The sequence below is a fragment of the Schistocerca gregaria genome, chromosome 1, assembly GCF_023897955.1.
Source record: "Schistocerca gregaria isolate iqSchGreg1 chromosome 1, iqSchGreg1.2, whole genome shotgun sequence".
Lineage (NCBI taxonomy): Eukaryota > Metazoa > Arthropoda > Insecta > Orthoptera > Acrididae > Schistocerca > Schistocerca gregaria.
In genome coordinates this window covers 1175032193-1175044993 of record NC_064920.1, presented here as the reverse complement: position 1 = coordinate 1175044993, position 12801 = coordinate 1175032193, and the positions used below count along the sequence as shown (strand labels likewise).

Genomic DNA, 12801 nt, shown 5'->3' with positions numbered 1-12801 from the left:
TCTTGGTATGTTCATTCTTTTTGTATTTTCAAACAAGTATACAACCAGCATGATGCCGCACACAGAACTACAACTCATCTGCAAAGGTAATGTGGTGCCTCTTCTGTGTAATGATGCTGGCTGCATCAGTGTCGGTATGCCACTTACAGCTGTTGCAACATTCAAATGTGGTTTTGAATAAGCTGTGTTATCTCTCTATATGTTCAGAGCATAGATGGCTTTACTCCCAGCTACCTTGTACCAGCTACCTGTGTTAATCATTTGCATGCATGTAGTTCAATACTCACCAGTTTACATTTGTTGCATGTCCCACTCATGTCACTGAAATTTTAATGACCAGCAGTGTAGCTTCCTTATCAAAAGCAAGGACATTTAAATTTTTGGAAAAATCTTCAAAAATTTTCATAAGGTTCTACAGAATTCTGTTCAACTGAACATGGATTTAAATGTCACTGTAACTGTCACTAATCACCATAAAAATCCATAAAACAATATATTCAAAATTAGTCTGGTTGTTTTCAATGATTTTTGGTCACATTCCACCTCCCCTTTTGCATCACTATCCTGCTCTTAGAGAAACTATGATTACCTTATGTTGTCATAGTTCCTTCCATGAAGTAAGTTACGTGTGTACCAAATTTACTTGAAATTGTTCAAAGTGTTATGAAATTATATTTATTTTTATATGTCATCCTCCTCCTCACCTTCAATACCACTCCCAGGGATGCTAATGCCATGTGACAGTTGACTACTTTATTAGTTATGAAATGTTCGATACTGTAAATCAAATTTACTTTTTGATACATTTTTGCTATATATTTTGTGATAATTTTGATTTGAATTCAAGCGTTTATGTTACCTAAATTGTATTAGGTTCAGTAGCAGTCTTTTTATGTTATTAACACAGACAGAACATAGCTGTGGCATGCTGTATTTAAGATTCATCACTTCTTCACTTGTTTATTGAAATCAAAGGTAAATAACTAAAAACACACATAAAGCATGGGCAAACTGTCTAGAATTACACAGATTAATCATAGCTTTTTAATGTGTGTTTAATAAGGGTCAGACTGATGTATGAAATTTCAAAATTAGGATTAAAGATGTTTCAAGCTCAAAATTTTATGGCACAGATTGTAGATTATCATTTGTATATTACAAACAAATAATTAATTCTGGACAGAAAACCAATTATTAAATAGAAATATTGAAAAGTTATTACAAACAAATCTGTTTTGTCTAGAATTTTTAATTACATAAATGAAACTTATTTGTTTTAAAAATTGAAATTGAATTTGTAGTAACACACATCTCAATCATAAAGTTATTGTAGATAAAAATTGTAAACTCCTGGAATGTTTGCAAAACATATAGTGAGGCTATATAAGTTCACACAAAGTGGGCCAAAATGTACTAGTTGTCCTCATGATTTATTTTCATTACATTCTTGTCAACCAATTCTGCTTGATGTTAAATGCAATGTATTTTGTATTGTGGTATTGAGTGCTTTTGTTTTGAGGGTTAAATTTGCGGTTTCTTTTGTTTGTGTGTGAGTTATTATTGAGAACAAAATAAAAAGGAAAGAGGAATATATGAGTTTTAATCTCCATCTGAATAGTCCTTGGTAAGCCCAGCACAACCGAACAACCACTGTGGCATCCTCAGCTGACAGACATCACAGGAAGCATTTGGTCAGTACACTGCTTCCCAGCTGTTGTCACTTTTCATGACTGGACCCAGTACTTCTGAGTCAATTACACTACTGGCCATTAAAATTGCTGCCCCAAGAACAAATGCAGATGATAAATGGGTATTCATTGGACAAATATGTTATACTAGAACTGACATGTGAATACCTTTTCACGCAACTTGGATGCATAGATCCCAAGAAATCAGTACCCAGAACAACGGCCTTGATACGCCTGGGCATTGAGTCAAACAGAGCTTGGATGGCGTGTACAGGTAGAGCTGCCCATGGAGGTTCAACAAGATACTACAGTTCATCAAGAGTAGTGACTGACATATCGTGACAAGCCAGTTGCTCAGCCACCATTGACCAGACGTTTTCAATTGGTGAGAGATCTGGAGAATGTGCTGTCCAGGGCAGCAGTCGAACAATTTCTGTATACAGAAAGGCCCGTACAGGACCTGCAACATGCGGTCGTGCAGTATCCTGCTGAAATGTAGGGTTTTGCAGGGATTGAATCAAGTGTAGAGCCACGGGTCGTAACACATCTGAAACGTAACGTTCACTGTTCAAAGTGCCGTCAATGCGAACAAGAGGTGACTGAGACGTGTAACCAATGGCTCGCCATACCATCATGCCAGGTGATGCGCCAGTATGGCGGTGATGAATACACGCTTACAATGTGCATTCACCGTGATGTCGCCAAACATGGATGCGAGCATCATGATGCTGTAAACAGAACTTAGATTCATCTGAAAAAATGACATTTTGCATTCGTGAACCCAGGTTCATTGTTGAGTACACTATCGCACGTGCTTCTGTCTGTGATGCAGCATCAAGGGTAACCGCAGCCATGGTCTCCGTGCTGATAGTCCATCCTGCTGCAAACATCATCAAACTGTTCGTGCAGGTGGTTGTTGTCTTGCTAATGTCCCCATCTGTTGACTCAGGGATCGAGACGTGGCTGCATGATCCGTTACAGCCATGAGGCTAAGATGCCTGTCATCTCGACTGCTAGTGATATGAAGCCGTTAGGATCCAGCACAGTGCCCGTATTACCCTCCTGAACCCACCGATTCCATATTCTGCTAACAGTCATTGGATTACGACCAATGTGAGCAGCAATTTCGTGATACGATAAACTGCAATTGTGATAGGCTACAATCCAACCTTTATCAAAGTCGGAAATGTGATGGTACACATTTCTCCTCCTTACACGAGGCATCACAACAACATTTTAGCAGACAACGGTGGTCAACTGCTGTTTGTGTATCAGAAATTGTTTGGAATCTTTCCTCATGTCAGCACATTGTAGGTGTCATGACCTTGTGTGAATGCTCTGAAAAGCTAATGATTTGCATATCACAGCATCTTCTTCCTGTCGGTTAAATTTCGCATCTGTAGCATGTCATCTTCATGGTGCAGCAATTTTCATGGCTAGTAGTGTAGTTCCACAATTCAACCACAAGGGGTGAATGCACTATATTTGCCAACAGTATTTGGCAGACCAGGCTGTCACCCATCCAAGTCCAAGTGATAGCCAAGCCCAACAGAGCTTAACTTCAGACATCTGATGATAACTAGTGTTACCACTGTGAAAAGGCCATTGGCAAAATTAAAAATAAAGAAAAACCATTAATGAAATCAATGTGACATCAGACAATGAAGTAACTGCTACATTTATTTTTTTATTTTCTTTTTTTTTAAAAAAAAAGAAGCAGAAGAAGAAGAAGAAGAAGAAGAAGAAGAAGAAGTGTTGCCTTTCAGCTTATTAGCTTGTCCAGGATTTTATTTCACAGATACAAATTAGGGGAAGCAGGGAATTTCACCTCCCAAAATGCCCAGATAATTCCTATATTTTTCAGTTCCCTTTCATTATTTTTGTCCTACATTATGGAAATGTTCACCTTAAGCTCTTTGAAGTAAACTTGCATTATTTGCTATGTGTATAATAAAAGACGTTAAGTATTGGCACACATCACTGAAAGTGAACAGATATCTCTAGATAAATACAAGTTACTATCACACTATTGCAGATGTCAAGCATCTGCCCTTAAAGGTTAGTGAATACTGTTTTGAACAGCTCTTTGAACACCATGCCACAATAGCTGATCTGGAAAAGCATTGTTGGTAGTAGTCCCTCTTCACTGGCCACTGGCAGCAAATATATTTGTAATATAAGCAAATGTTGCACTAATTCTATTTCATGTTAAATATGCAATGATAAAATAAATGTATTAACATTACCCTGTTTGCTACAGATCTTGATGATACTGTATGAAGCAGGGATACTCCACAGACATCTACAACATTTGGATCACCACCTGCATCTAGCAGCACTTCCAGGATCTAAAAACATTATACATTACAACATGGAAGAATGTATAACATGAATGTATCAGATAAATCTTTTTGATATCTTTATAATATTTCAGATTCACTGAGTCATATAGTAACTGCTTCCCTCCCCCCTAACACTACTGAAAAAACGCCAGATAACTATCAGAAACATTAATGGTGTTTTCCATTCTTATCAATTTTAAATGGATTATATATTTTTTTTAAAAAAAGTCATTAAAACTCAATGTAGGTCAACAAAAAAATGAGACTCCATTAGAAGTTACAGATTATCTGCATATAATAACTAAAAAGATATTCCATCATCTTTTGAACATACATCTGGGACAAAATTATATCTCCTTCCTACAATTCAGCTGACAACTGTATGCATGAATGAAAGATGATGGAATTTTTTGTCTACTGAGAAACCTTCAAGAAATACAACCAAGAATATGTTTATCATAAAAGATATGATGGATAAGTTCAGAGTGGACTTCTGTATCTCAGAATTATTTCTATCCTAGGGCTAAATATGATCATATAGGATTTAGAGATTCCAGTAAATTTTGTGATAAGTGTTTCACAACATTCGCAGTTTGGAATGGGGTAATCTGATGATATACTCTGTTTGTGTTTGGAATGCTGGTGTGGAAAATGAGTTCAGCTAAGCATAAAATACATGCATGTTTATTTACAGACGTGAGCTGACTTCTGGTTTTTACTTTGAATGAGACCATACCATTAGATAGTTTCACTTTGAAATTCTGTATTCTAATGCATTACACATAAACTAAGCATATTGTTTCCCCATTAGGCTTTTATTATTATATATTATGTATTAAGTGCCCCCCAAATTTTGTACATTACCCTTTGTTGTAATCCACATTTGTAAAGTATACGTCATTCAGACAACCATTCACACTAATTTCATTATAAACCTATAAGTGATTTGCTGTCATATTGTTTACCATTTAATTTTGTACCTTCAGCATCAGCGTATATTGTATATGTTTTTCATAGATTAATGTTATTTCCAAATTTGTTATGTTAAGTCTCCTCCCCCCATGAACAATGGACCTTGCCGTTGGTGGGGAGGCTTGCGTGCCTCAGCGAAACAGATAGCCGTACCGTAGGTGCAACCAGAATGGAGGGGTATCTGTTGAGAGGCCAGACAAATGTGTGGTTCCTGAAGAGGGGCAGCAGCCTTTTCAGTAGTTGCAAGGGCAACAGTCTGAATGATTGACTGATCTGGCCTTGTAACAATAACGAAAACGGCTCTGCTGTGCTGGTATTGCGAACGGCTGAAAGCAAGGGGAAACTATGGCCGTAATTTTTCCCGAGGGCATGCAGCTGTACTGTATGATTAAATGATGATGGCGTCCTCTTGGGTAAAATATTCCGGAGGTAAAATAGTCCCCCATTTGGAACTCTGGGCGGGGACTACTCAAGAGGATGTCGTTATCAGAAGAAAGAAAACTGGCGTTCTACTGATCGGAGAGTGGAATGTCAGATCACTTAATCGGGCAGTCGAAGAAGAATGGGTAGTTTTGAGGGATGAAGTAGTGAAGGCAGCAGAGGATCAAGTAGGTAAAAAGACAAGGGCTAGTAGAATCCTTGGGTAACAGAAGAAATATTGAATTTAATTGATGAAAGGAGAAAATATAAAAATGCAATCAATGAAGCAGGCAAAAAGGAACACAAACGTCTCAAAAATGAGATAGACAGGAAGTGCAAAATGGCTAAGCAGGGATGGCTAGAGTACAAAAGTAAGGATGTAGAGGCTTATCTTACTAGGGGTAAGATAGATACTGCCTAAGGGCAAATTAAAGAGACCTTTGGAGATAAGAGAACCAATTGTATGAACATCAAGAGCTCAGATGGAAACCCAGTTCTAAGCAAAGAATGGAAAGCAGAAAGGTAGAAGAAGTATATAGAGGGTCTATACAAGGGCGATGTACTTGAGGATAATATTATGGAAATGGAAGAGAATGTAGATGAAGGTGAAATGGGACATACGATACTGCGTGAAGAGTTTGACAGACCACTGAAAGACCTGAGTCAAAACAAGGTCCCCGGAGTTATCAAAATTCCATTGGAACTACTGACGGCCTTGGGAGAGCCAGTCCTGACAAAACTCTTACCATCTGGTGAGCAAGATGTATGAAACAGACAAAATACCCTTAGACTTCAAGAAGAATATAACAATTCCAATCCCAAAGAAAGCAGGTGGTAACAGATGTGAAAATTACTGAACAACCATTTTAATAAGCCACAGCTGCAAAATACTAACACGAATTCTTTACAGACGAATGGAAAAACTAGTAGAAGCCAATCTCAGGGAAGATCAGTTTGGATTTCGTAGAAATACTGGAACACATGAGACAATACTGACCTTAAGACTTATCTTAGAAGAAAGATTAAGGAAAGGCAAACCTGCTTTTCTAGCATTTGTTGACTTAGAGAAAGCTTTTGACAATGTTGACTGGAATACTCTCTTTCAAATTCTGAAGGTGGCAGTGGCAAAATACAGGAGCAAAAGGCTATTTACAATTTGTACAGAAACCAGATGACAGTTATAAGAGTCCAGGGGCATGAAAGGGAAGCAGTTGTTGAGAAGGGAGTAAGACAAGGTTGTAGCCTCTCCCTAATGTTATTCAATCTGTATATTGAGCAAGGAGAAAGGAAACAAAAAAAAAATTCAGGGTAGGTATTAAAATCCCCGGAGAAGAAATAAAAACTTTGAGGTTTGCCAATGACATTGTAATTCTGTTAGAGACAGCAAAGGACTTGGAAGAACAGTTGAATAGAATGGACAGTGTCTTGAAAGGAGAGTATAAGATTAACATCAACAAAAGCAAAACGAGGCTAATGGAATGTAGTCAAATTAAGTGAGGTGTTGCTGAGGGAATTAGATTAGGAAATTAGACACTTAAAGCAGTAAAGGAGTTTTGCTATTTGGGGAGCAAAATAACTGATGATGGTTGAAGTAGAGTGGATATAAAATGTAGACTGGCAATGGGAAGGAAAGCGTTTCTGAAGAAGAGAAATTTGTTAACATTGAGTATAGATTTAAGTGTCAGGAAGTCATTTCTGAAAGCATTTGTACGGAGTTGAGCCATGTATGGAAGTGAAACATGGACGATAAATAGTTTGCACAAGAAGAGAATAGAAGCTTTCAAAATGTGGTGCTACAGAAGAATGCTGAAGATTAGAAGGGCAGATCATATAACTAATGAGGAAGTATTGAATAGGATTGGGGAGAAAAGAAGTTTGTGACACAACTGGATCAGAAGAAGGGATCGGTTGGTAGGACATGTTCTGAGGCATCAAGGGATCACCAATTTAGTATTGGAGGGCAGCGAGGAGGGTAAAAATCGTAGAGGGAGACCAAGAGATGAATACACTAAGCAGATTCAGAAGGATGTAGGTTGTAGTAGGTACTGGGAGATGAAGAATCTTGCACAGGGTAGAGTAGCATGGAGAGCTGCATCAAACCAGTCTCAGGAGTGAAGACCACAACAACAACAACAACAACAACAACAACAACAACATGTTAAGTCTGTTAGTGGACAAAATCTGGACAAAAGAAAAGTGTGAGGCACAAAGCTAGCTCCAGGATAAACTTATTAATGTTTATTAATTGCTGATTGATCTCATATTTATAAAATGCTACACAGTTCAGTATCATGATCAGAATTATTTAAAATTGCAGTTCCCTCTTCTTCTCAAAAACTCATTAACCGTATGTTGACACACACAGTACCTCTGTTCCCTTCAGCCACAAATCCCTTAAATCTATTCTCTTCTCTCCATTATTCAATTTCACACACAAACAACACCCTTCACAATCTACCTTACATTTCATCTGTGTTAGTCAATCATACCAATAATTAAACCAATATTAAGAAATCCAACAATCAGTATGCTCTGGTTGTATTTTTTTGTTATCTTTTTTTAATCTGAACTTCAATATTGCTGATGAGTTTCCTTCAATTATCCTACAGCACCAACAGTATGTATATCACTAATAGGAAATATTGGGAATTCAAGCAGATTATTCAGTTGGGAAAATAAATTTTCTCTGATAGCACTCATCCCACTCACTGAAGGCACTAATGTATCCATACTTATTCTGCATATCTTTACTTCGACAAACAGCATTAAAATTTCCAATCAACCTGTTATTCCTCTCGTATAAATCATTCATCATTCCCATGATATGTTCATATTTAATCACATTAATTGTGATTTCTGACGCGCTTCTTGTAATATTAGATGGGGTTTTGTGTAGTTGACTAATGCACAGTCTTGTGGAGTATAATTGCAGTTCCTGGCACATTTTGGTAATTGATTCAGTCTTTTTTCTCCTGCATGGTGTAGCGGTTCCACCTGCTTTTATTTTCTTCATTTGTTGTCCTTGGTGTTGATGTATTGGCTGGAAAATGGGGTGTGGAAGCCAAACACAGACTACTTAAAATGATGTAGCTGACAGATGCTCAGTTGTGTTTCACTGTCTTTTACTTTCACTTCTCGCAACCTCTCGTATCCACATTTAATATGGCCACTGCACTATTGTTTAACTTACCATAAGCCTCATTAATAGTCAGCAGGTGAACCTCCACATACTGCTATAATAGTTTACTGTTGAACATATACGAGCAGTAAAAACCTAACCACAAAGTTCACTGTTCTTAAAGAATACAAAGGTACATATGGAACAGTCGCTGTCATTGTTTTTGCATATGGCCTAATTGTGTTACACTTATTTCACTGTAAAATCAATGCATTGTTGTCGTTCTAACCAGCACAGGTTACTCATCTGAAACTAGGCCGTGGACTGACTGTCTCGTGACCAAAAACTGGACCCTTATATATCCTCGCAATAATAGGTACTCAAACTTCACATTGTTTGATGCTTAATTTACAAAAATTACAATTAAATCTTAACTCATTAAATTAACTGAATACATCAAAACATTGGTTCTTTTTAACATTTTCTTCTACTGCAAGAGTTAGTCTGAATTATTTGTTTAAATCATGAAATTAACACACAAATATAAGTATGCTAACAATACTTTGGACAAAATAGTTAATTACTTTGGAATTAATGAAGGGCTGACTTTGCTAAAATATTTTCAAATAGAGCCAAATAAATCCTTTAATAATACTACTAGTTGTTCCTTCAAATGTTTGTAATTAATACAGATTTTATACTTATTTATACGTCAACAACAGAATTTAAGATACAAAACAATTAGTGATTTCACCCTCTAACAAAATATACTAACGAGGAATGGTCAAAATAAATTAGGAAATCAGTTACATACATAATCTAAGCATGAAACTAGATCTGGTGTTATATTCTTTAAAACTGAGGGCCAAAATATCTCTTTTATGAAAAGATTATATTGATGAATGTTAATGGCAATTTGTTAAAAGTGAAAAAAGGAATTTAAGGAGGCAGATGGCAAAACAGGAAGGGAAGTAAAATGATCCCAGCTTGCTACATCACTATGGGGTGGTTGATTTGTTTGATGATTTGTATTAAATCTGTTTAGTGAGCTTCATTCATCCCATTTTTACATGCTGTTGTCTCATCAATCAAATCTATGGAGCTGCATGCGAGAAGTCATACTCTGATATTGCCTCATAAATATTCTATTCGCAGATTGGGAATGTTGGAATGTTTTGATAAGTAGCCATTGTTCATGCATGGTTCACCAGAAGACATCACTTATCAGTGTCACATATGTATGTCACCACCACTTCAGTTAGAAAAATGTCAGGCAAATACCAGTTGATGCTAGAACAGAGGTGTGTTGTTTCTTCTGAGAACAAAGATGTAGAGAGACTCAGAAACATTTCTGTGTTTGTTTGCATATGAGGTGGGTCCCCTTCAGAGACCTGGTGCATATGCTAACCACAAATTCTGAAACTGACAGTAGTATTTTAGATCAAATGTGACCTCATGCCAACTTGGTCTATACTCCAGGAAATATTAAGGCGATGAGAGTGGCCTCAACATGAAGTCCCAGGAAATCCATGAGGTGAACTTCAGCCAAACTGAGCGTATCACACCATTCTCTTTAGAGAACACTTCATGCTGATCTGAAATTATTCCCACACAAAATGAGAGTGTTGCACAAACTGACAGAAAATGACAAGGTAGAGTGATTACAGTTTGTGACTGTGGCTCTTGCAATTGATGGTGCCATTATTCATTATACATGGTTTTCAGGTTTGGTGTACATCCAGCTGAACAGTAGCATCAATAGGTACAACATCAGATTCTGGGCATAAGAAACTCCTAATGTTGTACACAAGATTGAATATTACTGTGAGAAGTAAGTGTACAGGTTGCGATTTCCAGCACTGAGCCTGCTACAATAGACCTGTTGCAGTACAGTTTATTTTTCAACTTTAGGCAACAGCATTACCAATAGAGACATATGGTTCAGATGGAGCTTTCCCTCATACATCAAATTTTATTCTGGATTTCCAACATGAACATTTTGGGCACTATGTCCCATCAATAACCAGAACGTTTTTGGTGTGGAGCAATATGACAGTACACAGACAGGATATTAATCCTGCAATTATTTCTTGTGGAGACATTTGAAGGAGGTAGTCTACCAACCTAATACAACTGCTACTGGCCCTCACAACAGTTTTCCAGGAAATCACAGAATTTATGTGTTATATGGTGGTCAGAAACATCACAGTTTCTCTTGAAAAGGTAGTACATCAACAAGGTGGACATAATGAATATGTATTACATGCTTGCTGAGCTTACTCATTCTGATGATTAATGTTGTGGCGTCAATAAGTCATATCAACTGTGAACAACATGATGTTTGACTGAAATCAAACATTTGAGCTGCCACATAATTCTAAGAGTCTCTGTTTTTATGTCTCTTGCTGGGTACATGTGTACGATTTTGTGGAAATATAATTTCATTTGCAGATATTTATCATACAGTTTGTTCAGTATACCTCTACACGCAGAACATTCCCATACTGGTGACCCCGAACTCTGCATGTCTTCCATGACTACCACACCGGGTGTTGTAGCATCAACAGGTTATTTGCAAGCTGCCATGGCCACCTCACCCAACGTTGTCTTCAAAGATTTGGAAGCTCAACAATGATCACCGGACCTCTTCATTCCTTTACGAATGACCAGTTCTACATTAAATCACAGTGATTAGCGATCTCCAGCCACGTTAACCTAAAACTTGGTTGCTCTACAACGTCCGAGTTCTACGTCACTAACACAAACAATGGACTTGGGTTTCGTGTCACCGGACTGTGCTTGCAAACATGTGAAATTTGAAGTGAACAATATTCAGAACTGTGTACCTACTAATAAATCATATAATTCTCAAAGCGATCTACATTCGCACTTCTACTTTGACTCTCAATGGGCCGCAACGACAGTTACTGTGGTGCCGTGTGCAGCGCCGCCATTACCGCAAAACACACCCGGCCACTATCAGCCGCAACCTGGTCTGGTATTGCGTCATTGAGGACATTTTAGTGCACAAAATTCTCCATAGTTACACCCGAGACCAGTCACTCAAGTTTTCGACCACTTCGGTCCGAGTGCAATCATTCGGTGTTTCACCTTCCAATGGCATCTTACCACATCAGTGTGACTTTCCACAAATTCTACCAGTCATTTATAGTCTGAGCTCACAGGGCGTGTCTTCCACATGCACAGAGAACTCAAACCTTTGGTCATAAGAGTTACCAACGGCACCTCCTGTCCCCCCCCATGGTACTCGCATGGGCCCTGGTTCTGGCCGCTCGCCTCTCCCGCAGCACCACCTGTGTCTGCTGTGCCGGCCTTCCGCATTATTTCTGAGGTGGGTCAATTCAAATGAATGCCTGTAGCCTACGGCCGAGTTTACAGGACCCCAACGCCTACCATGCAACCACCCATTCCCATGGTACCGACCATGTCAGCCGCATGGTGTTTTTGCGACACATCAAGGAAAATGCAACCCGCAGTTTCTATGGATGTTTTTGCCAGAAACACACCTGTGCCTACCGCGGCGCCCTGCTGTCTAGCCGTCATGGACCAGACTGTTTACAGTTTTCCAAGAGACACCGAAGCTGCCTTCGTACCCTACTCCAAGTCATCTGCCAAAGCTGCCACCATTTTACGAGGACAACCCAGTGTTATGGTTTGCACTTGTCAACAACCTTTTCAAATAGATTCAAGTGTCTGACAACACTCTAAATTCCTGTGTCTCATCACACACCTCCATGATCTTTCAACTTAACTTGTGATCTACTCCTCTTGCCACCGCCTCTGCTGAAATACGAGTTTGCGAAGAAGACGATCACTGAACGACTCGCCTGCTCACCACAAGAATTAAACATCAAGATGTTGTACAAGGAACACCTGGGGGACCGAACCCCATCACAACTCTGGCGCCACCTTTGGTTACTTGTGAGTGAGCATACCATGCCAGACATCACTCTGTGGGTGGTGCAGACCAACTGTATTCATTGCTACGACAACGCCAGCCAGCCCACCACTCACCGCTAGTTGGCACAACTGCTCCCGCTTACAGGCCATCTGCTGGCAGAGGCTAGGCTCACTCCCCCTCTGTGCCTTCTACATCACCTGGCAGCATCTGCTCACTCCCCCTGTGTGCCTTCTACATCACCTGGCAGCATCTGCTCAATCTCTCCACCATCTGAGCACTCCGGATCGCCCATGCACCATATGTGCCAGTATACATGCCAGAACAAATCAAAGAGGACAA

At 38.8% G+C, this 12801-nt stretch overlaps 1 protein-coding gene across 1 annotated transcript in view; it reads right to left on the bottom strand.

Annotated features, from left to right (window-relative positions):
- LOC126284419 (serine/threonine-protein phosphatase 6 regulatory ankyrin repeat subunit C-like) overlaps positions 1-12801 on the bottom strand; it is a 591030-nt gene that overhangs the window by 125086 nt on the left and 453143 nt on the right. The window contains exon 11 of the mRNA XM_049983337.1: positions 3935-4036. Within this exon, the coding sequence (XP_049839294.1) occupies positions 3935-4036 (102 nt within the window). The remainder of the gene's footprint in view (positions 1-3934; positions 4037-12801) is intronic.